Genomic DNA, 26,122 nt, shown 5'->3' with positions numbered 1-26,122 from the left:
GTTTTTTAACCACCCTCCTGACTCCACTACATCTAATTTCCAAATGCCCCTAAGCCCCCCATATTCATATTCATGTATCTTCATTTCGTGCCAGGACCTACGTGTGGGACATGTTATCTGCCACACTAGATAGCACTGCGAAATTCCCGCGCATGCCCAGTTTATCACTTGGGCATTCGCTATTGTCCGAAAATCGGACGGGAATTTTGTCTATTCATTTGTCAGATAGATGAAAGAATGAATAGAAATTTCAGATGAACAAACAAACACCATCGGTATTCGTTTGTTCATTACAAGGAGGGAGCTACCGGCTCGCAGTTCCCTCCTTGTAATATGTAAAAATAGAAGCGGCAGGGAGCTGTGCACCTCGCCACTTCCTAAGCCCCCCCATGTCATCCCTCACTCTATGGGGTCAATATGAAAAAAGCCCCCCCTCCCCCACTTGCGAGTGGGGGCTATGCATCTAAATGGGGGACATAGGGTCCCCTCACCTATTGTCCTGCCCTGGCCCCCACCCATGAGTGGCTCCCTAAAAGACAATGGGGGGACCTATTGTCCCCCCGGCCCCCACCCTTGAGTGGCCGGTGGGGGCGATAAAAGACAATAGGGGGAGGACCCATTGTCCTTCCTCCCCCGGCCCCCACCCACTCATGGATGGGGGGTCCCTAAAAGACAATGGGGGGACCTATTATTCCCCCCCCCCACGTGAGTGGCAGGTGGAGGCCCTAAAAGACAATGGGGGGAGGACCCATTGTCCTTCCACCTTGGTCCTCACCCATGAGCGGCAGGTGGGGGCTATAAAAGACTATTAAACCCCCTCCCCATGAGCGGCGTGTGGGGGCCCTAAAAGACAATAGGGGGAGGACCCATTGTCCTTTCCCCTTGTCCCCACCCATGAGCGGCAGGTGGGGGCTATCAAAGACAATGGAGGTGACCTATTGTCCCCTCCCTGGGCCCCCACCTATTGGTCCCCCCCTGCTAGTTAAGAGAAGCATTTATTGGGGGGGTGCTTTACTGTTTACTAGACATGCCCCTACTCGCTGTTTACTAGACATGCCCCTACTTGCGGTATAGCGAGTAGCGGCAGATTATTTACCAATACCTAGTAATTTTTATTTAGTATTAGTAAAGTTGGCTGAAAGACCAATCTTGGTCTTTCAGCCTTTTAGTAGATAGCTCCTTGATACCGTGGGAATTAGGGAGCTACATACTAAGTGGCTGCAAGATGCAGCCGCAGCACGGATCGGATCGAAATTTCATTCATTCGAATGAAATTTCAAACCGACCTTAGAGTACCGATTGTCATCCTAATATGAATGAACAAACGGTACTCATTCTGTTAAGACGAAATTCGGTAGTTTTGCTTAAGTTCTGTCTAAATGACAGGACGTTCAAGAATAGTGACAGGAAGCATCGCAAGATCACGGAGGAAAGGTGAGAATTGTGGGATATTGTCTGACCACACGAAATGGAGCACACTTTGCTCCTCCGCTGGTTAAAGCTGGTCAAGCGTAGGAAAAATACATAAGACAAAATAGTCCCTACTTTGTCTTATGTTTTAAAGAAAACTAGAGCAGACAAGGAGAAATGAAGAACAGATCCTGAGAGAGGAAGAGCAGAGGAAGCAATTAGGGAAAGGTAAGTTCGGCATGACAGTGCCGCTTTAACTGCAGCACTATGCTAAATACAAAATAGCGTTTTGAGGCTACAAAGTGAGCTACCAGTTTTAACGCTTATTTTGATTAAAAAATTTGATTTAAACCATGTAAAAAAAATAACACAAAGACAGTTTTGATTCAACTTTGGAAAACTACACAAACTAGGATTAGAAAAATAGTTTATTTACAGCAGGGGTGCCCAAAAGGTAGATCCCCAGATGTTGTAGTACTACAGCTCCCATGATACTTTGCATGCCCTTGTATCCCTTTAGAATGACAAAGCATCATGGAAGCAGTAGTTTTAAAACATCTGGGATCTATCTTTATGGGACCCCTGATCTACAGGATACTCAAAAAATATATATCTTCTGAAAAAAATTGTTCAATGAATTAAATACTTCCCTGTATGTGGTAGCAGACAAGATGTCATTTATGATGCTTTAGCTAGTACAGAGATGTTTAGATGCAGGCCTAATATTACAAGAAGTCAAAAAGGTCAGACCTCAGACTGAGGTCTTAATGTGAATATCAAATAAAGAGGACTGAACAAACTCAAAAAATCTATTTCTTTTAAATAGTACACAAAGTGAAACAGAGTGGTGCTCTGGACTGTGAAGGTGGCCATATCTCCAAATATAGTAGTAAACAAAAAAGGAAATCCAGGCACTTTGCATTTCTATACAAAACCTCTTCAGAATTATACTTTCTTGCAGTCAGCTCCAAAGGAGCATCTAAAGCGGGCTTGATGAAGGTCACAGTATGATATGGTCCATTAAATAGACTGTCAAGATTAAGAATACTGAGTGCCTGGACCGTCTTGTTTTGTGTACTCCAGACTGAAGTCTAGCAGCCACTTTACTTACCCAACACAGCAGAGTTGCCATCACCCAGTGGAAATCTCTGATAGCGAGGGACATTAAAAGGAGGTAACAGGTGAAACTTCTTTTCCAGAAGAGGCTCAACTCTAGAGGCAGATGGGTCAGCTGGGTGAAACAGGTTATAGACTTGTTGACAACCAGGTCTGAGCTGAAAAACTGTCAGTGGAACAAAGATCAATGGAAAAAAAGAAAAATAAGTTAATGAGGTGACAATATAAGGTATCCAATTTGCATGAACCAAACATTCTTATAATTCAAAGGGATACTATAGTGCTAAGAATACAAATCTGTATTCCTAGCACTATACCGCTTTGTCTCCTCCACCCCCCCAGGCACTGTACAGGTTAAAGGAGAGCGGGGGGGGGGGGGGGGTGGGGGCGAGTGCCACAAACGAATTAGGCCCTCCCCATAGGAAAGCACTGCTGCAATGCTTTCCTATGGGGATTTAGCAGACGCTGGATGTCCTCATGCAGGGTGTGAGGGCGTTCAGCATCCATAAGGTGAGCAAAAGTTGCCTAGCAGGCAGAAAGTGCTTCTAGTGGCTGTCTTATTGACAGCCTTATGGACAGCCACTAGTGGCAGTCTTAGTCCTGCAATGTAATCATTGCAGTTTCTTAAAAGTGCAATGAGATGAAGTGGTGTTGGTGCCTACAGGGTCCAATTAATGCAATTAACAGTAAAAACACAAAAGCCACACTTAGAGGGAAGATAATGAAAATAAAGTGTTTCGTGATTATCAAGCATTGTATACACTAAGAAACTGTTAACACACAGGTACCATTGGCAAAGGTATTGAACCACAATCATTACATGAATTGTAGAGAAGACTAAGCTGACCATTATAATATGAAACGATTCGCTTAGTTTTCAATTCTGTCTACAGAGATGTATTCTCAAAATTGATGCATTCCATATTACAAAATATTTTTAAAGTCAAGGAATTAAAAGCAAAAGTTACATTTTCTAAACTCTTTACAGGTCATTGAAAGACCACACTAATATATATGAAGGAATTGTAACAGCTTCAGGAAAACAGCCTTCTAGCAGAAATGGTAGAGAAAGATAAGCTTGCTGGAGAATTTAAAAGAGGATTAAGATCAGTGCCAGCTGACATTATGCCAACTGGGCTAGACATGATCATATTATTGTACCGTGCCTTAGATGCCAAACAAGGAATATTATTTTCACTATTGAACAGTTGTGTTGTGTCTTACACTTCTAATAATTGAATATTAACTGGTGTTTCACCTACTGTTCCTTAAAGGGACACTCCAGGCACCAATAGTAAATGATGAAGAAGTCAGTGAACGTAGATGTTGCAATGGATGATCTATTTGTATTTTGAAAAGATATTGGGGCAGTTCCTCAAAAAAAAGTATTACTGTACAAATTAAAAGCAATTGGTCTGGGTGAAAATAATGGTTCTTTGCAAATTGGCTTAAAGATAGAGTGCAGAAAGTGAGAATGAACAGTTTTAAAGTTGGACAAAGGTGGTAATTGGAGTTGATCAAGGTTCTGTTCTGAGAGAATGCGTAATTATCTTATTGAATAGGGCATGGCTGGATTAGAATCTGATTATCACTTTAAACTATTGAGGCTGATGGACTATACATGAATTAGCACAATATAATGCATGAAAAAACATGGATAATAAACGGTCTGAAAAATACTCAAATGAGGCAGGGCCAGACTGTCGAGCTGACAGCAAGCCATCTTTTACAACTTCGGTCTTGAACTTGATAATCTACAGCCATCCTGCTTATTTACAACTGATCTCATCACTTAACACCTCTATGTGGCATAAAGAAAGACTCATCCAGCAAAAATTTTGACAAGCTTATTGTGGTTTTGAGTAGACAGCAGTAGGAAAGACATTTGGGGGCTCTTGTAAAGTTACACTGTGACATTGGTGGTGAAGTGGAGGTGAATTTTTGACTCAATTTCTTTGACTTAGGGTGAACAAAATCGCTTCTAGACAGGATTCCCTATCTTGTCATGCCAAGTGTTATTTCACTAACCAGGCGTGCTAGAACCCAGGTTTTCTGGTTTGTTCTGGGCAATTTTCTGCTCACCAGGGCATACCATTAGCGGTTCACGTAAGTTATTCCTTTTTATGTTCGATATTTAATTGGGACACTTTTCTTCGTACTTCTCTTCTCTCTTCTGCTTCATCTCTCTCCTTATCACTCTTTTCATTGTTTACTGCTCAGTTCTTCTCTATGACTTATGCATTAGTAAATTGGAAACAAAGCACAATATTTTGTTATCCCTTTCCTATGGCAATGCCAAGGTCCTGTTACTGAAGGATTGTGTATATGCCCTATTTTCAAGCCATCTTTTTAGATCCAGGACATGATACAGTGAAGTGTTATTGGACATGATGTATATCTTCGCAACTGAGATAACAGGCACTTTCTCAAACGGATTTTCTCAATCTTTTTCTTTAAATCGTAGTATATCATGTTGTTGCAATCATAGTATATCATACTGTTGCAACTTGTACAAATTGCTATATGCATTGTACATAACCCTCCTGTTTTCTATGTACTGCTGTTCTCCATGATATGTGCCACATCTATCAAAAAACCTTAAATGATTTAAAAAAACAACAAAAAAACCTGTACTGGCAAATCATTCCAACACCCCACACTTACCATCTAGTGCCGGAATCACGGTTTTCCTCAGAGCCAGCACAAGTCCCAGAGGAGAGCCAAACAGGAAGAAATCTGTGATCTCAAAATCAAACTTTCCAATGTTTCCTCCATCAAGCATTGTGGAGCTACTTGACCTTCTGGACCCAGGGTCATTTCTCAGGACGCTTGAATGTAAACTGAAAAATATATCATGACCATTTACATAAAAATGATTTACACTTTTGTAATAAGAGCAATGCAACAGGTGATTTTTAATAGACTGAAATTTTCCTAAGCTTGTATTACTTTATTAATATTATTATTATTGTTGCATGTTACGATCGCTGTGACACACATAGCTTTCCTGAACAGGATGCATTGGTTTGGTATCCAATTAAAATTATTGATATGCTGTGCTTCTACATAATTGAATTCATACACAGCAACAAATAAAATGCAAACCAGATTAGCCAGCATATATAATGTCTAATATACAAAGAGCACAATTAAATGAGAATTAGATCCAAATACATATCACATATAAATAGTAAAGTACATTCAAACCACAAAGTGCATATATTAAAACGTTTGAAACATGTAACTATGTCCTGCTAATTTTCCCATTCTCTTACCAATAAATTAACTATATAACAATATAAGCCCGATCTAAACCAATGAAACCAGTGATAAAAGAGTTTATATACGGTATTTGCTTGTATACATCATTTATACATTGTAATATCATAACCTTTCCAAAATACTACATATGGTTCCTTCAAGATACCCCAGGTTGTATAGAGATATTGGTGTCTGTTTATAATAAATAATATAATGTTTATATTTTCATAGCAAAATTGCCACTGGGCACACAATCTTACCGAAAACTATTTCTTTGTAGTGAGATATATTTCTTAATTACATTTTAAAAAAAGGCGAAAGGCCCTTCAAAACACATAAATGCTGTATGATCAGTCTTCTGGACAGAATACATATCACGATTTTAGCATGCTGCTCACCATATAAAGTGAATCTGTTTATTCACTATACATTTTTATTTAATAATGTATAGTCCACTCCCTTCCCCCCAATCTGAGATAATCAGCAGACTTTATTTTTAATACATCAGGTCTGATTCTTCTTCCTTCATCACAGGTGTTCATTCATATTCATTGCTCTATTCAAGTATAGCTATCATTTAAATAAAATAAAAATGTAAGTCTGTAGATATGCATGTTTAACCCATTAAGGACCAAACTTCTGGAATAAAAGGGAATCATGACATGTCACACATGTCATGTGTCCTTAAGGGGTTAAACTGAGTTCTCGGATATATTGCAAAATAAATATTCTTCTTCCAATTTGAGAAAATGTTACAAAACAACACATCTCAGATCTCACATTCCTGTGCCTGACTGGGTATTTAATTAACATAAAACATTTTTGGCCCCATTTATATATGTTCTGATGCTCATTGAGATGTGTAATAATAATTGTTAATTACCTTACCAAACTCCTCACACTACTTACCAGCTGCCGAACACAAAACCGTTCTGATCAGGTTACTTAATGTTATTTACTTAATTAATGATGGCTCTTACTAATTATATTATGTCTGCTGCTTTTACATGTATAAAAACAAATAAATAGACCACGGATTGTGTCTCACATTTTGATTCTAAGGTTTTTCTCATAAATGTTTTATTTTTTGTTTTATTTAAATATTACAGATTTAAATCTACTTCAGTGTTGATAAAAAAAAAAAAAAAAAAAAAAGGCTCCAAGTGAAGTATGTTACCCTACCTGTCAGTCTCCATCTTCAAAGACTTGTTTTTGGTTGGATAGTGGCTACTAATTAATACTAGATATTTTTTTCTATTTAGTGATTGAGAATTGCTCATGGCCACACAGTCTCAGATTCGGCAAAATGTAGTGGTACTTTATGCAATCACTAGGAGTAATAGGACAATATTTTGGTCCCTTGAGATCCTCTCTCGAGCCTCATAGTAGCTATATTATAATTAAGTATGATATTTTGTTTTAACTTTACTATGTGTGACTGCACTTAATGCTACACTCACTTTCTAGATTCATAAATAATTTATTTTATTTAGAATTTTTTTTTAAAAAGTCAACTTCAGTTACACTTTTATTACAGGTCATGTTTTAAAATGACATACCACTTATATAATAAATAAAATATAAGTATGAGGTATTACTTGCTAGACCCACCTAATCATGTGTTTTCTTATAAATGGTATAGCTTAGCAATTTTTATTTGATTTACTAAAAAAAAACAGTAACATTTTACATTTATTTGACTTGACCTCTACCAGTTCCTGAAAGAGCTAGGTATGCTTCGGTTGTTAGGACTGTACAAAACAAAACCATTTGAAAGTATGCTAAAGCCCAAACATTTGCCTGTTTATATCTCACTATGTAACATTACAAAATGCACACTAAAAATAAATATGAATTGTATTATTGGGGGACTCGTGACACTGTCATTTTTGAAAGAATGCATTTTGATGTAACTGATGGACAGATCTTGGATATGCTTTGCAAAGTTTATGTAAAAATGTCTTCGTAGTGAGCACATCCCCTAAGTTACATAGACATTGGGTCATTAGCAGCAGCTTTGATATGACTGTAACCTAAAGGACCAGATGGATTATAGGGTGAGAAGAAGTTGTGGTGGAATTTCGGTGAATGTAAATTTAGTAGGCCAAGATTTCCATGTGGCATATGTGTATGTTGTGTCAGTTAGTTAGCTACACGTAGCTAGGATACTGTCATCAATGTACTGAGCATGTGCAGGAATGCAGGAACTGAAATTGCACTTATTTCCTTTGTCTTGGATGGGCCATGTGGTTTGACCAGATGTACAAGTTTATATTCTGCTCATTGATTGGTTAAAGGTATATGTGGGTGTAGCTATTAATGGGAGGAGTTATAGTGCTATATAAGGAATGTACACCATGTGTTGGTCTCTCAGATATTTTTGGAACAGGAGTTCATCTGAGGCCCGATCGGTATGTTAATAAAGACTTCTTACTTCCTGAAGACCTGCATCCATCTCTCTGTGTTTGGCTTCTGCTAGTTTACTCTGTAACATAATTGGTGCATTGAGCCGCGAACTTCTCATCGCACGGAAAGTGGCGCAGAGATTTGAGACGGTAAAGCTTTTTACCAGATTTCTCCACGGCAGCACCCCTGGACCTCTGCGTGGACATCCCTTCATCTCGGCGCCACTGGGCTGCTTCGCTCAGGAGATCATCGGCCTTTACGTAGTGAGTACCGGGGTGCCCCGTTGATGAATGTGAGCCCAGGGCCAGGAACTAACAGGTAAGACTGATACCGTTAGAGCGGTAGACCCACAAGAGGTTTTATATTTGGAACCGGTTATTGGAATTGGCCCTTTCCCTCTGGAAGGAAGAAGCAAAGGCGCACTGCTTATCTGGACATTAGACGCTCTGTAGTCAGCCCGTCTAATATAGGTGGTATTGTCAGACTGAGTTCTGGTGTAAATAGCTCATGTCGGACAACGATTTCCTGCCTTGACTAGCATGCTAGGTGTAAATTTTGGTTGTCTAGGTCGGGGAGATCGGCGAAACTAAGCAGACTCTGTTGTATATTATAGTTTGCTAGATTTCACCCTATCTTAACTAAGTGTGCTCTGTTGTAAATCCAGCCACTAGATTATTGATAGCGTAGATAGACTAAAAGGGTATTGGTGTAAATTCTGCCCTCTAGTTCGCTATATGTGGTGTCTGGGCAGCGAAGAACTTATCGAATCTCTGGTGTACAAATAGATCGAAAGCTCTCGAGGTGCTGGCCAGTTAGAATAGTTGGGATTATTGTAAATGTTGTTAAATATATTGTAGTTGGTGAATTGGTTAACTTGTATGTCCTACTAGAAAGTTAGAGCTCTGCCGTCTAGTGGGAGTGTAAATTGTGTGTATAATTGTAAAATAGCGCACAGTACCATAACTACTGACATATACCATAACCAATGACATTGTGTAAAAATTACTAACAATTGCTGTTTTATGTTATATGTATAATACCATAACTGTTACTAACTGATCTGTGACTTTAAAACTGTATTATAACCACTTACTAACTGTACCATAACCACTGACTGTAAAGATGAGATTACTAGAATGTGATATAGTTGGTTAGTTAAAAGTTGATTTATAGTACGCATAATTGTAGAGACGATTTATAGTTATAGAGGTAGTAGGAAGTAGCTAGTGTTTGGTAGATCTTTGTGAACGAGAATTCTCTGCGTGTTATCGTGTGTGTATGTTTGGCCTAGCAACTGTGCCACATGGTACTGTTGCCAGGGAAACGAGTGTGATTGTTGGAAGTGTTTGAAGTATTGTGTATCTTTGTAATAGACGTTCCATTGCCAGTATGGGTGCGTCTGACTCAAAGATCGTTGATCCCTTGTCATGTATGTTGAAGAACTTTACAAAGGGATATAAAGCTTGTGATTTTGGGGTAAAATTATCCCCAAAACGTTTGACTACCTTATGTAGTAGAGAATGGCCTATCCTGGTGACCGCATGGCCACCACGTGGTAGCCTTGAACTCATTTTGGTACAACGTGTGCACGCGGCTGTATCTAGTAGGCCTGACTTTTATGATCAGTTTCCGTATATTGATTGTTGGAAACAGATTGTAGAAGAATTGCCTAAATGGCTTAAGGTATGCCACGAGGAGCAATGTCGCCTCATGGTGGCCAGGACTCGCCTCTCCATCAGGGCCGCAACTCCGCCCATTTTAGATTCCCCCTCTGAAACTGACCTTCCCTCCCCACCCCCTTACACTTCCTCTAAGGTTAGAGGTGGTGCTACTGGTGTTGCTACTCCCCCTTTCCCATTGTCCCTGCCCACTCATGCATCTAGTTCAGAGCCCAGCCCACTAGCTCTGAAACTTCCCCTTCCGGTACTGGCCTCCACTAGTTCCATATATCCGGAACTGACGTCACTTCTGGTTCCTGGTCAGGCTTCTCCCAGCCCGGCCCGTAATATCCTGTTGACCGAACTTCCGCCCAGTAAAATTAATCCGCCTCACTCCCCTTGCCTTACTACCCCTAGACCGGAACTCATTATGAAATCCTCGTATCGTAGTCCCATATTAACTCGACAGATGACTGGTCCCCTCCAACCCTGACATTACCAAATGCCCCTCCGACTTACACCAGGCCCAACACACGTGGATGAGAATGGCCAAATACAACGGGCAGATCCAGTGTTTGTACATTTCCCCTTCACTACGACTGATTTATTTAACTGGAAGACTCATAACTCTTCATATACTGACAAACCTCAATTTATGACAGATTTGGTTACTTCTATTATCCAAACACATAATCCCACCTGGGCCGATTGCCAGCAATTATTATTATTAACTTTATTTAATTGTGAGAAAAGGACCCGGATTAATCAAGCGGCTATTAAAGCACTTGAGGAAACGGCCCGTACTCAAAATCAGGCCAATCCAGTTGCGTGGGCTGCAGCCCATTATCCAAATGTCGATCCAAATTGGAACGTGAATGGTGCTGACATGCCCCAACTAAGGTCTTATCGGGAAGCCATAATCGCTGGCATGAAGGCAGGAGGGAAGAAGGCAATTAACATGTCAAAGACGGCTTAGGTGTTGCAAAAGGTTGATGAGTCACCTAGTACCTTTTATGAGAGATTATTGGAGTCATGTAGGTTGTATACTCCTCCTGAGGCTCCTGAGAATTCTAGGATGATTAATTCAGCATTTGTCAGCCAGGCCCAAGGTGATATTAAAAGGAAATTACAGAAATTAGAGGGATTTGTAGGGATGTCCATATCACAGCTAATGGAGATTGCAAAAAAAGTATACATGAATAGGGAGACTGAGGTAAAGCGGGAGGAAGAACGTAAGATGAGGAAAAAGGCAGATATGCTAGCGGTAGCTATCTCAAGTGTAGAAAGACAGGGAAGGGAAGTGAATAGAGGAGACGAGAATAGGCTGAGCAAGGGACCTTTAAGTAGGAATCAATGTGCGTATTGTAGAAAGGAGGGACATTGGAAGAGTGAGTGTCCACAGAGAGAGCAGTATGAAGGTGATAGACAAGGAGAGAGAAGGGTACGAGGAGGTTATAGTGGTAGTTATAGAGGAAGAGGAAGTTTTAGAGGCAATGGTGGGAATAGTAGAGGAAGTGTTCAAGGAGACAGTACTACCCACCCACGCAGAGACCTAGAGAAAGAGAGGATAGAGATTTTGTGGGTCTGGCTGACACTATCATGGAAGACTATTGATACCGACCGGGCTCCATCCCCCTTGGTCAAGCGGAGCCTATGGTCGATGTAGCAATAGGGGGAAAGAGAAGTTCTTTCATGATCGAAACAGGTGCTGAACATTGGGTGGTGACTAAGATGGTGGCTCCGCCTTCGGGGAAGACTATAACTGTGATAGGAGCTACTGGGAGAAGCGCAGCTAGACCGGTTCTTAAGAGTCGCACTTGTATTCTGGGAGGCCATGTGGTGAAGCATCAGTTCCTATATATGCCAGAGTGTCCGATTCAACTTCTAGGACGAGATTTATTATCGAAGCTTCAAGCCCAGATAACCTTTTTACCTAATGGATCAACATCTCTGAAGTTTAAGGGATTACCAGGCATAATGGCGATATCGGTGCCAAGGGAAGAAGAATCCATAGTGACACGTGTCAACCCTAAGAGTGATGAATCCTTATTTGACATTGCAGGAGTATGGGCAGAGAATAATCCACCAGGACTTGCTCGTAATATCCCACCCATACATATTGAACTAAAGCTTGGGGCCTATCCTGTGAGCCTACGTCAATATCACATACCCCAAAAGGCTAAGGAAAACATACAAACCTACTTGGATAAGTTCGTAAGGTATGGCATCCTAAAATTCTGTACTTCCTCCTGGAACACTCCATTATTACCTGTTCAAAAACCAGGATCGGACGAATATCGTCCTGTACAGGATTTGAGAGCAGTTAATGATGCAGTAGTGATGCAGTAGTTAATATACACCCAGTTGGATAAAATAATAGAATATTGTTCCATTAGGTCCAAAGTGGAGGGGTCCTTATGTTGTTCTTTTATCTACCTCAACAGCTGTAAAGGTGGCAGAGGTGACTTCGTGGATTCATCATTCTAGGGTTAAACCAGCATCAGACTCTTGGCAAGCTATCCCAGATCCTGAGAATCCTTGCAAGATCCAGTTGAAGCGTGCAACTCAGTCGGAGTGACAAGGAGATATTGGGACATTTAGAATAACAACAGATATCAACAAGTAGGTGTTCTGACGGCCATAATAAAGCCTGACCACCTGCCTACGTGTCATAGCCAGAGTGTCTCGAAGGGATCTCTGTGAAGGAAAGTGAGGATCAGAAGAACAACATCCTTGCAGCCCTCACAAACGGGAAGCTGAGGTGCTGTCGCACGGTTGAAGAAAAATGAGTAATTTTGAAATGATGTGTTATATTGTGTGTTTAGGTATTTGTGTGATTTTTCAGGAAGGTAGGAGTACAGACATACCGAATTGCGATAGTTGCATTAAGACTACTAAAACAGGTAACCAAATATCCCAAGCTTTCCCAAGCTGCTAGAGTAGGACCTGCCAAGAATGGGGTACATTGACGTTGTGGCAGGCTTATGCAATGTATGATCATATAATGTAACTAAATCCCCATTATGTTTTGCCTAGGTGAGGTGTTTTTAAATAAAACTATTACAATCTCTAAGATTTGAAATAATTGTTTAGTGAATAAGCAAGTGCGCTGGATTGTGTATTTTGTATATGTATATATACATAGCATCTATACTTTATGTGTACCACGTTTACAAGGTAAGGTGCTATGGAAGTCATGGTGAGAGGTGAATGGTGCAGATCAGTAATCATGCAACTTGACATTTCCGCTCCAGGACCAAGATCTTAGACAATGGGTTTGTATATATTTATAGGATTCTAGTACATGTGAACAGCACTGTCTGTTGATTTTCCTCTAAGTCCAAGATGCATGGACTGAGAACAGTGTCCTTGATAACCGATGGAATGTATACACAACAGTGCAATGAACACAGACCACTGCCATAACTGGTAAAACTATTATCTACAAAAATAACTGCAGTTTGTTAAGAAAATGATTCAGTGCTTGTAACACACTGTTTTTCAAAATACAAGTAATGTAATAGAAAAACTGGTGGAAAAGCATTGATTGCTTTTATACATGTACAATTTCCTAAAATAGGTCACATTCCTCCTCCAAGACATGTCTATCTGTAAGGAACAGAATACCCTTTTCCCTCTTAGCTAATTCTCGAGAAAGCTATTTCTCATTTGAAGGCTTTACTTAGCTATTAGAGGAATACTTTTGTGATGGCACATCTATCAAACGAGACAAACTCTTTGTTGTGACACCCTACCCTAAACACTGCTATTTAAATTATTTCCCTCCTTACAAACCAGTGGAAATTCTTAAACTTCATTCCACCCACTTGTCAACCCTCTGGTTACACAGCTAAAGGTATTTAAAAAAAAACACAGCAAAGCTTTCAACTTAAGAACTATGTGATGTCCTAATGTTGCAGGAGACATAGACACTATGTTTCATTTTACATGTTAAATGGTGCTAGAACAGCAATATATAATACTCTAATTCAGGGGTTCCCAATTTTTCCAGTGGATCCCTTTGCCATAATGCGCTAACAACGTGGAACCCCCCAAAAAATTTGGCGCCGTACCGCAAATAATAAACAGATAGTAGTAGTTTGTGTGTACAGTTGGCGTTTGTATATAATGTTAGCGTTTTGATACAGGGGTGTGTTTGTGTGTAATTTTGCATTTGCGTGCAGGGGTGTGCTTGGACGCAGTGTTAGCTTTTAAATGCGGATGTACATTAGTGTTAGTATTAGTGTTTGAGTGAATGGTGTGTTGGAGTGTTTATATATAAATTTGAATCCAGGGGTTTTTATATGTAATGTTTGTGTTTGCAGGAGTGTGTTTGATTGCTGGGATGTATACACATATATGTGTTTGATTGCTGTACGTATGTACGTACATACATACACAAACAAATTAACACACAGACACATATAAAAACATTGACACATACACACAGACACAAAGATACACACCGGCACATACACACACACAGACCAATACACACACGCATAAACCTTGACAAACAGATACACATACTCTTTGACAGACACACAAATACACATACACACTCACTGGCAAGTGCACATACACTCTCACTGATAAACACACATACACACACTCACTGACATACACACACTCTCAATGACAAACACACACACACATGCACTCTCACTGACAAACACACACACATGCACTCTCACTGACAAACACACACCCTGACAAAGACACACACTCACTGACAAACACACATACACACACACACTCACTGACAAACACACATACACACACACACTCACTGACAAACACACATACACACACACACTCACTGACAAACACACATACAAACTCCTTAACAGACACGCACACAATTTAAAAAAATAAAATACAATTATTTCACTCCACCCAGCACTCCTTTGGGAGTTCTGGCATGGAGTCTCTATTTCCCTGGGGTCCAGTGGGGCTGCTAAGCTGAGCAGCTTGTGTGCAGTCCCAGGGGTCCAGTGGGGCTGCTGGGCTGAGTGGCTGGCGTGCAGTCCCTGGGGTCCAGTGGGGCTGCTGGGCTGAGCGGCTGGCGAAATTACATCGGAACCCCATTTGTGTTCTCGCGGAACACCAATTGGGAAACTCTGTTTTAGACGATAGGTAATGTTGGGCCATCAACACGCTTCCAAACCTAAGCATTTTATATTGTGTTGAAAGCAGCTTTGGAACATATGCATATTGTCTAAATGAGGGGAGGGGGGCACAAAATAAGTTTTTTTTTTGTTCAGGTCACAAAAGAATACTAGTATTATGTTCAGATATGTAGGTCTGCTTATTGCCAGGGACCACAAGTAATTAAGTAAGCAGTATTTTACACTTTGCTTGTATGCCATTTGAAAGGTACTTAAGGTAATATTGACCAATGATTATGCCAATATTACTCTTGATCATGTTTAATCAAGTATTAAAAGAAAATAATATAAAACTAGAGACACATGTGAAACATATTTATTTTCTGAAATGGCTTAATGACTATTCTACTCTAATGGTTTTGCGAAACAGAATTATTTATGCATCTAGTTAATGGACAGAACAGGTTTATATCACAAGGAAAGACATAAAACACATTCATATTATACATTCTTAACCTAAGTTTTAGGCTTTTGAGACAAGTTACATAAAGGCAGGATAAAAGTGCATTCAAAAAACAAAAGGTCAGGGCGGAGCCGGACTAGCGAGCGAGCAAGTCGTGCTCAGCTTGAGCTCCCGCCGAACGGCAGACCAAACATCGAAAATCGGGGCGCACTTACCGGGCAAACCCACAAACAGGGGCTCAATAGATAGATGAACCCGGTAGGCACCCGCAGATACCGGTCTCACCTCCCGCAGTGCCCGGGATCCGAAACGGCGGAACGAGGCTAGCGAGAGAAGGGGAGTTGGGAAGGCGTCCGCTTCCCGCTCAACACTCTGAGCTACAAGCACGCACAAAACACCCCCCACCCCCTTTGGACCGGTGGGGGACATCCCGGTCCCCGCCACACAGGCCAACCCGGTCACCGATCTACTAGCATAACCGATGATCCCAGCAGACGGACCAGAGGGGAAGGCCTTGAAAATGGCGGCCAAAAGCGACAGCGAGAGAGTGTCCAAGATGGCTGCTCACCACAAGCTACAGAGGGGAGCCGGGAACAACCGCTCACAAACTGCCTCCTTAGAGGCCCTCGACCGGCTCTGCTTAATCTTCCACAAGCTGCTGCACAGCAGGGGTTTCCACAGCCCCTCAGCGGCCCGGGTGATAGCCTCATGGATCCGCCCGGCGACCCGCAGACGCCACTATGCTAACCCACTACAGGCATTCCAAGCGCCCGCTCGAGTGAGCATCGGCAAGCATACAGGCGGGAATCGGAACGCGCCGAACCAGGTACAAGCACCCACGACAGCAGAAAAGAAAACGCAGGACAGTCCCGGGACCCCAGCAGCATACCAGGGACCGACAGCGACGCCACCAGCGACGACATCCACCCACAGACACCCGGGGAGTGGGCACCGAAGAGGCAATGGCACCACGGCGCCAGCACGGACGCCACCACCCCACCACACGAGCATGCCACTCCCGGAGAGGATAAAGACAGATGTAGCTACAGACCAAGCTTCAAGGTTTGGGGCCTTGCTGGGGACTATGGGACCCTCACTCATTCTCTGCCGAGATGGTGTGGGTTAAACTGGACTTGAACTACATAGACAGGATAACTCAGCTTGCATAACCGAGCATTTTCTTGTCGTCTCGAGAGACCCCTGCAGTCTCTAACCTCAGTTAATCCTATGCAGCTCCTGCTAAATAAATCTGTTACAGCCCAGTTATCACTAGTTAAGTTACATGCCGGGGAATCTTTATGTAATCTAATATGCTCATTTACTTTAGTAATGACTAAACAGCATGTTATATTTAACAATTACTTAGTTAGCAAACTACTGTACCTACAGCCTAAATTTTTATTTTGTAACCCAAGCCTCAGTCCACAACCTGTGTGTAAAGCTTGTCATCCCTACACATTGCTATTAAGTTTACCACAAGCTCTGCAAATCACATTATAAGCATTAATGTACCTTTTTTGAGTAGTGATGTGCTAGGCACTATAAGTTCTCTATTTTTCTGCCTATTCTGATTTAAATTGTGAGCCTCCTGTCTACTCATGTGAAACCTACTGTATGACCTCTAATATTTTAGCATGTTCCCAACCGGATCTTCTGATCCATAGCCTGCATTTTAATTCACTGATCGATACTTATACCATTTAACCTAATGTTTACCGCTGTTACTTTAAACTGTGAGCTTCTTGTCAACGCATGTAAAACCAACTGTAGGACCTCTAATATGTTAGCATGTTACCTACCGGATCTTATGATCCTTAGCCTGTATTTTCTAACTAAGGTTTTAACGACAAAAATTTAAAAATTGAGGCACCGCAATTCAGGAAATGTCATCTAATCTTGCTGTACTGACCCTATACTGTAATTCATTTGAACGTTTCCCCCAATTTCTCTTATGTATCCCATCTTATTTGCCTCTAATAAAAGAAAGATTGACAAAAAAAAAAAAAAAAAAAGGTCGGGGGCGGAGCCTGACTGCCTAACAGAGCAGAAGCAGGGGACACGAGCTCCTGCAGAACGGGCAGGAAAAAGGGCATATTCGGGGGCTAATTAGCCCAAAGACCCACCAGGGTGCATCACCCATGTCGGGGGTGCACCCCTGAACAAAACGAGACCTTTTTGGAGCCCATCGGAGCTCGGAAAGCGGGACACCAAGCACGGCCTACAGAAACCGGAGCCGGGGAGAGGCGGCCGCTCTCTCTGACCCCCTAAGCGACTTAGCAAGTCTCCAACCCCCCCCCCCCCTTTGGACCGGCGGGGGATATCCCGGTCCCCACTGGACAGGTGGACGAGGCAAGCTGACCGGCCTTTTGGCTACATCGCCTGGAGAAACGCCGGATTTTACACAAGATGGCCGCTCAGCAAGGGCCAAAAATGGCGGGCACAAACACCACATCACCCACTCATTGCATGGAAGGCTTTGATCGGCTATGCACGAACCTATGGACAATACTTTGTCATCGTGGAGTGTCCTGCAACCGAGCAGCCAGAGTGATCGCTTTATGGATCCGCCCAGTGACCCGCAGACGCCATTACAGATACCCACTACAAGCGTTCAGGAAGGCCATGCGGCCACAAGGGCGCCAAAAATCACCCTGGCGGAATAAAGCGCCAAGCTACCGGGGCTCACGCAATCGCTCCCACACACACAGCAGCTGGACCAACGAGCAACCCCTGAAGCCACACAACCTACCCAAACAAAGAACCGCGGACCGAAGAAGCACATCTCTACACCCAGAGCATATGGCCGAACACCGCATGGCTCTACAAGTGGACGCTTCCCACAGAAACACCCAAGAGGGAATCAAACCCAAGGGTTCCACTGAGAAAAGCGCTCTACATGGACACAGCAAGTATATGCAAATGATACCCGAGACAGGCATAGGCTGAGGACCTCCTTACTTGCATTACACAGCCCCCAACCTGGGCTCAAAGCTGTGGTTCACATGCTCTCCCTTCCTGGAACCACAGGCTAAATATATTACATATGCACTCTGTACCTTTATCTCACCAACTCTGGCAATATTTAGGCATCTGCCAGACCACCCAGTGGCACCTTGTTTCACATAGATGGGGATGCAGTAACACATCCTGTCTGTTTTTTTGTTTTTGTTTTTTTCTGCCTTAACCATTTTGCTTCAGACCCCATCTATCTGTAATGTACCTAAATGTGTGTTTCATAGTGAATTCAATATTTAAGCGTGACATAATATAATGTTCAAGCATGACCTCATATGTACTAGCAAAGCAAGATACATTACGCAACTATATGGCTAGTAAATTAACTGTCAGATGCGATATACCAAACGGGCAGTAGAGCAGTAACTACACAAGCAAGCACAATCGTGCCTTATCTAGCATGTCACCCTATTTAGAATGTATCTCTCTATAGCAGGTAACCCAGCAATTGAGCAATGCCCAAGCAGTTCACCCATATTTAATCCACGCCAGACTTACCCATGTTATGTCTCAAGCATGTTACATGCCTTAGCACTGTTTTAACATGTCACTCAGAACGCTGACAATTGTTGTTGGGGCACTGTGAGCAACTGTACCGTATTACCTAAGCACCAACGCCTGATTGCCTATCAAACTTGGTGTGTTTTATTCTTCTTGCTCCAACGCACTAGGCACTAAACTAACATAAGGAGGCCGGGCACAACGCCATTTGTCCTTGACCCAAGCCTATAAAGCGATGTTTTAGCATGACCTTCACCCCTACCTTTTCCTAAACCACGCTATCAATCGGAGGGCACAGCGACTGTTCATTCTAGGTGGTTAGAAGTATGCGATGTACACCTGTTTGTTTTTTCGTTTTATAAAAAAAAAAAAAGTGCAATGTCTCTAATGCCATGTAAACATATGTGAATGCCAATCGGTCTGCACCAGCTATTGTGGCAGTGCAAATTGCATGTTTTTCTCTCTGCACAAACAAAATAAAGAATTAAAAAAAAAAAAAAAAAAGGTCATGCTATAATGATATCTGTAGCTCTCAATGTGATTTTCTCATTACCTAAATTAACGGTCTGTGTGTACATACACCTACACTCACATAACACCTCTAGATAATGAAATGTATAAATACTTTTACAAACCTAGAGAGGAAAGCTTGGTGCTGCTTGATGGTGTCCAACTCATATGTAGAGGAATCACTTCTTTTTCTAGGTAGGGGTCTCTTTTGGTCTTCCCCATTGCTCCGAGGTATGTCAATATTGCTCCTACTCAAATGTCGACTGGTCTCCAGGTTCGACCCACTGGAGCAGTAGCTGCTGTTGACACTGATTCCTGGTGATAAGAGGTCTGTATCCTGTATCACATAAAGAAAGCCAAAATATAACTTTGAATAAAAAAAATTGGAGAACAAGCCTAGTTAAAGATAGAAAAGCATATTTTAAAATAAATATGACATAATATGAATATTGTGTATGTAAGGAGGAGTGTATCTGAAGTATAAACGTCACAAAATTAAAATATAATACACACATGATAGTTACACACAGAAGACACTGACACACACATTTACACTCATAGGAAACTGACACACACAGAGAACTCTGACAGACACACTTTCACTGATTTGCCACTCGCTGACAGACACGCACACACTCAACTCACATGTATTTCTTCTTTCATCATTAAATTTATTAAAATGTGTATAACTTCACTTTCAAATTTCTGTAAATGGTCATGTCTACTGAATTTGACTGTAGGGTAAAAGAATAATTAATTTATTAGCCACAGCATATATCAAAGTACAGACAATGTGTCTGCCAATTCCATTGCCAGCTAACCCAGCAGGTAAAATGCACTCACAATGCCAGCTTCGGTCACAATGCCTCACAGGGTTGGCTAAAACAATTTAGTTGTATCCTTAAATGGAAATTTTGAAAAGCATGGTCTAACATTTCAAGCTTAACATAGAGAAATTAGTGAAGTTATTATTTCGTAATGCATTCATAGAACTTAACATATAATGTTTAAAAAAAAAAAAAAAAGATGAGAAAAAGGCAAAATGACAAAATGCCAGATCCATTTTTCTAACCCTCCATTCTTTATGTCTTGCTCTGCTTACCACCCTTTCCAAAACTTATATCCCCCTGAGACCCAGCCCACTAACTTGTGTCCTCTGTACTGAACATTTCGTTCACATGTATCTCCTTTTATTCTTTTGAGCTACTCTATCAATCCCCGCTGTATTTTAAAGAGGACATTCCGAACTTTCCAATGATATGTCATGTGATAGGTTGAGTTGCTGGGAACTTACCTCTTCCTTTTAATCAAAAATGGAAAGAAATTGGAAGACAATTTTTTTCCTCAGTCTCCAGGAGGATATCATACTTATCCCATCCTTACCCTAAGTTCATTTCAGAGAAGCTTATATGTAGTAAACTAGTAACAGGTAGTTTGTCATCTGGGGGCAGGCCACAAACTGCTATCTCTGACTACTCAGAGAATGCTGCCAATTAAGACAAATGCCCATCTCTTGATGGCTGGGTTAAACCTAACCAAAACTGAAATTTGTTTTCTCTTGGGCACTACTACATGTCCACCTGGTTTACTTAGGCATTGGGTGTAAAAGGAAAAGGTTGAGGATATACAGTGCTCTCTCTGGCATGTATGTTGGCGATTTAATGTGACACTTGTAGAGAAACCAAAAGTCCTTTTATGCAGTTCAAATTTTTTTTTTAACCAAAATAATGATAAAAGGAAAACTATAGTCACGAAAGCAGAGAATTGAGCAGTGAGACTGCAGGGGCGTGATCTACACATGGTGCTTCAGCAAGATAATGTTGTTTTGGTGACTATAGTGTCCCTATATCAATACTGAGAAGAAGTAAATTGCAGAAAAATATTTGAGATCAGGCCCATGTAATCTAGATGTTTCCCCCTCCTTCACCATCAGAGTGCGATGCAGGGTATATCAAAAGTTATAGGTTATTCAATCAATATAGGTATATTTTTTTTTTAAATGTATTGTGTAGAATTACACATGGAAAATATAAACATTAAATCACTATTATCTAATTTTTTAAAATTAACTTCTGTTAAAAATATATATATATATTTGCCTAGAGAAGCTGTTTTTATTAAAGTTAGTATATTATTTTACAAACAGGCCTGTATGCTTTTGTTTTAGAAAAACAAACATATATTAGCTAGTACATCCAGGTAGTAATGTTTTTCTGTAGGGTTTTTTCTTTTTCTTTTTTTTCTTGAGTCAAAGAGGATGTTTTTTTCTTTCTAGGACACAATCACAAATTGCTTCAAATTGAATTTTTGACTTAGGCATCAATTTAATAAGCTTTCCAAATTATTATGAAACTATTAGAAAAATAATAGTTACATAATTTGGAAATTTGTCTGAAATGTTGAAATTCAAGAACTTGTGCATTTTTCTACATATGTTACTATAAAAACATAAGATAGTCTCGTGGGAGAAAACCAATAAGAGCCAAACAAAAGCTTTTTACCTGTACACTCACAACACTCCCTCTCCGGCTGCTATTCTGACTCTCGGACACGGTCTGATTGCTGTAACATAAGGCATCAAATCCTAAGATTCCTCCCACGCAGTCTCCAACTAAGCACACCTGAAAGAACCAGGAGAAGTTGTTTTCACAGCAAAACTCAGAAAAGGCAGAGATTTAATAGGGATTAAATAAGGTTCTTTTTACAGAAAAAGGACAGCTAGATCAGGAGAAACAAGTTATCTGCAGACAATAACGTGACTATATTAACTTTGCATGTCATGCTGCAGAGAATGACATGGCGGATAAGACAATTCCTAGCACATCCAGTCTACTTTTTCTCTTTCTAACTCTTTAATTCACTGTATGGTGACATCAAGGACTCTCTGTTTTTGCCTTGGAGAAGAAAAGAGTAGATAGTTTTCTGATCACATTCTATGGTTTTTTTATTTTATTTTTTTCTCTACTCTGCAGAAAATTAAAGGAACACTATAGAGTTAGGAACACAAACATGTATTCCTGACCCTAGTGTTAAAAATTCTATCTAGCACCCCATAATATAGTAAATATAGTAAAATCTTACCTTTATTCCTCTGATCTGCCCCGTTGACTGACATCATCAGAATTGATCTCAGCAAATTACAATGCTTTCCCATAGGAGTGTCAATTCTGAGGATCTCAACCAGGGAGGCAGGCCAGGAGGTGGAGCCAAACACCACTCTGGCCAATAAGCAGGCACTGTATCAATGCATCTCTATGAGGAAAGTCCATGCAGAGGGTGGAGACACTGCACAGTGTGCAGCACTGTCCTGGGAAGCACTTCTAGCAGCCATCTGAGGAGTAGCCAGTGGAGTTCTCACTAGGCTGTAATGCAAACCCTGCCTTTTCTCTGTAAAGACAGTGTTTACTGCAAAAAACCTACATGGACTGACTATACTCACCAGAACAAATACAGCTGCAGTTGTTCAGGTGACTATAGTGTCCCTTTAACATTTCCTGAAGTTCCAAGATTATCACTGTCCAGAGGCCAAAAATAACCTGGTCACTGGATACTGGTCCTCCTACTCTTACAAACAAGATTTAGTAGCACATGTCCCTAGCCACATGATACTCAACACCACGCTTTCCAATGTCACATGCAGCTGAATGGAATACATGGTCGAAGGAAAACACAAAGTACGTGAAGACACATAATTCCACCGAACGTATGCTGCATGTGACAGTGCTAAGGAATCCATAAGGTGGGCAGCCATTTATTTTATAATTATTTAAGACCATTTTATAGTATAACACAGCAGAAGAGGGGTGATGCAACAGAAATGGGAACACAATGAATATTAAATGGATATAAAGAAAGCAAATGTCAATGTCTGAACTGATGAATAAACATCATCAGGGACCATGTTTTTCAATATATATCTAAGTAAAATGAAAGCCAAATGTAAAAACGGAGACTAAAAAACCAAGCTGTGATTATAGAGGAGTTGGAGTATAGTTCCAAATCATCAATTTCAGCCTAATGTTGCCATTGAGATTTTAATCTATTATAGTTCAGTAGTTATCGAAGTGGGTAGTTCTTTTTGGATTCTGATTTGAACAGTGGAAATGTTATAGTTATTGACGGGTTACTACAACCAAAAAACAACAGGTTTAAAAAAACAAAAATAACCAGCGTTGGTCAGAGTAACCCTTACGAGCATGAGACCCTCAAAACTAGCAAAATAAAATAAAAAAGCTAAAACTTGTTCCAGGAACAAGCAGCCTCATTAGTGAGAAGTGGCCATGGTGCTTGGAGTAACCATAAGGCTTTTAAGATATTATGAGACACGTGAGGTGAGGAAATGCAAACTGCTGAGTTCAAAACTGCACACAATAAGTGTGAAAATGTAATTTAAATTATTTATTAGAGACATTAGACATGGGTCAAATTTTTAGAATGTGAAATCAGACAGAGATTTGGGAAAAAATTGAAAGCTACACAAATGATGCACAGTCCATCCTATATATGGCATACAATTTGTTACCATATAGATATATTCATTACATAGTGAAAATAGTGTGCAAACATTCTCTAGTATTTCTTTTTTTTTTTATTCTTTATTTTGGTGTGCAGGTGGTCACAATGTATCGACAGACGCCACAACAGCGTATTTCAAGTTTTATACAAGTTAGACAGTGACATGATAATTTGCACAATTTTTATATTTAACATGCTTAACTAGACAGTTATTTTGTCCGAGTAGGGTTAGATGAAATAAAATAAAATATAAGCGCAAATACAGATATTGGATGCTTAACATTGCTAGGTCACCTATGATGTAGTAGTTGTAGTATGGGCACATTTTAAATCAGGGCTGTAACTGGTTATGTAATACCGTATATATTCACTGAAAGCCTAAATATAACTCACTAATCTTTTGAACTAAAACGCTAGGTCAACGCTTATAATAAATAATAGTATTAGTAGATAACATCATCATAAGAAGTGTCAGTGGGTGAGCGAAACAATGAGGTGTAGTAATCATGCTATGGTGACTGACTTAGTTGTCGGCTCCACCAAATGTGACATCAAGTGTGAGTATGCGTGGCGACATATACTTAAGCTGTTGCTATGCTTTTCAATTCACGACTCTAGAGACCTATAGCACAGTCAGGTGAGGTCTGTTAGTTAGATCAAAGTGTGTAAGCCACCAAAGCTGCAGCTACAAGTAGGTTGTAGTCAGTATGTTATATGTGTGCATCAGTAGCTTGATGTGTGTGTTGCGAGCATTTCCTTTAGTGAACATGCAGGATTGGTGTGGTCTATTATAGTAAGGTTGAAAGCACAGCCGGACAAAACATGAAAATGCAGTAAATGTATATAGTAGAGGGTGCTTAGGTGGCGTTGACGTGACCCTGGGCGATGGCGAGTTGTGGTGTTTTAGGCTAAGTTGCATTCATCAGTGCTGGGTCTGTTACCAATTATATAAAGTGAATGGTAGCAAATAGGCTCGGTACGCCCCGGCAACCATACCAAGCACATTAAGTGCCCTTATGGAGAGTTGTGGACAAGACATTTAATCCCACAGTGCATATGTACATTTTATATGGTACCTTTCGGATGAAGTGTCTCATTGTTCCTAATTATATAGGGTGGTGTGTATGTCTCTGTGTCCGGGCCTGGGCCTCTTATATCGTATTCTCTAGTATTTCAGACTACCTTTAGACAGATGAAGGAGGCAGGTAGGAAGGAAAGGCAAGTGCTACGTGTTAATCTAAGCGGTGAATGCCCCTAAACAGTCTTTGCATATGTTACGCTAGTGGGTTCCACTTCTGATTCCGAGATATTTTCAAAAACTGGGATCAAATCCAGTTTTGGAAACTTCACTAAATTGCCATTTACAGTCCTAGCCTGACAACATTCAATAGAAGAAGCTTGGCTGCTGCAGTCTAATGCATTACTGACATCTTTTCCTAGCCTGTAATTACACAGTGCTTGAAAGAGTGTGTCTTGATTTATTACCTAATGGATTAAATCCCAAGAGGACTCCCATGGTAATTTATGATGATTGATTAATTCCAGCTTTGTTTTATATTTTTAAAGCTGAAGTGATTGAAAGTGATTTCAGGCAGTGCCTTACTGTAGAACCTGACAATGCTTTTTTCTAAACATAATGCTTTATTGCAGGAGAACCGCTACTGTTCTGTATTCAGTGAGTCTTTCTTATTTTGTTAATGCCAAACTAGCTGTAGACAGCAGCCCCATTTTATCTGCTAACAGCAGACTTGCTGCTCCTCTGACATATGTTCAACTTGTACAATTTCCAATGTGTTTCTTACCATTAAACACACTCTGACTTTAGACATGTTACCATACAGCCCCCGACCTTACTGAAATCTTTGCAAAAAGATATGGTCTTTTATTTTTAGACATACAGAAATTCATAAATGGGCAAACATTATTCACTCTTATGAAACCACTGCTTAATATAAAAAGAAACAAAGAAAAAAAGAGATGGCACCATTTAGTTCAATGTTGTGCAATATATATTTTTTATGGTATGGTGTGCCATCAGCGACTAAGCAGCATGGGATATAAATAAATAAAAATATGAATAATAGGCAGATCCTTTAAAGTATATATGCAGCCATCCCCTTACTCTAAAAGCCCAGTAATTAAACATTAACTAAGACTCA

General features: G+C 40.6%; 1 protein-coding gene across 1 annotated transcript in view; it reads right to left on the bottom strand.

Annotated features, from left to right (window-relative positions):
• Positions 1–26,122, bottom strand: part of PITPNM2 (phosphatidylinositol transfer protein membrane associated 2) — a 274,134-nt gene that overhangs the window by 41,168 nt on the left and 206,844 nt on the right. Inside the window, exons 14-17 of the mRNA XM_063454307.1 lie at positions 21,950–22,069; positions 19,574–19,785; positions 5,191–5,366; positions 2,522–2,692 (exon numbers count right to left, since the gene is read on the bottom strand). Coding sequence (XP_063310377.1) covers positions 2,522–2,692; positions 5,191–5,366; positions 19,574–19,785; positions 21,950–22,069 — 679 coding nt within the window. The remainder of the gene's footprint in view (positions 1–2,521; positions 2,693–5,190; positions 5,367–19,573; positions 19,786–21,949; positions 22,070–26,122) is intronic.

Source organism: Pelobates fuscus, chromosome 5, assembly GCF_036172605.1.
Source record: "Pelobates fuscus isolate aPelFus1 chromosome 5, aPelFus1.pri, whole genome shotgun sequence".
Lineage (NCBI taxonomy): Eukaryota > Metazoa > Chordata > Amphibia > Anura > Pelobatidae > Pelobates > Pelobates fuscus.
The sequence above is the reverse complement of the archived record's forward strand: the minus strand, read 5'-3'. Positions and strand labels throughout refer to the sequence as shown.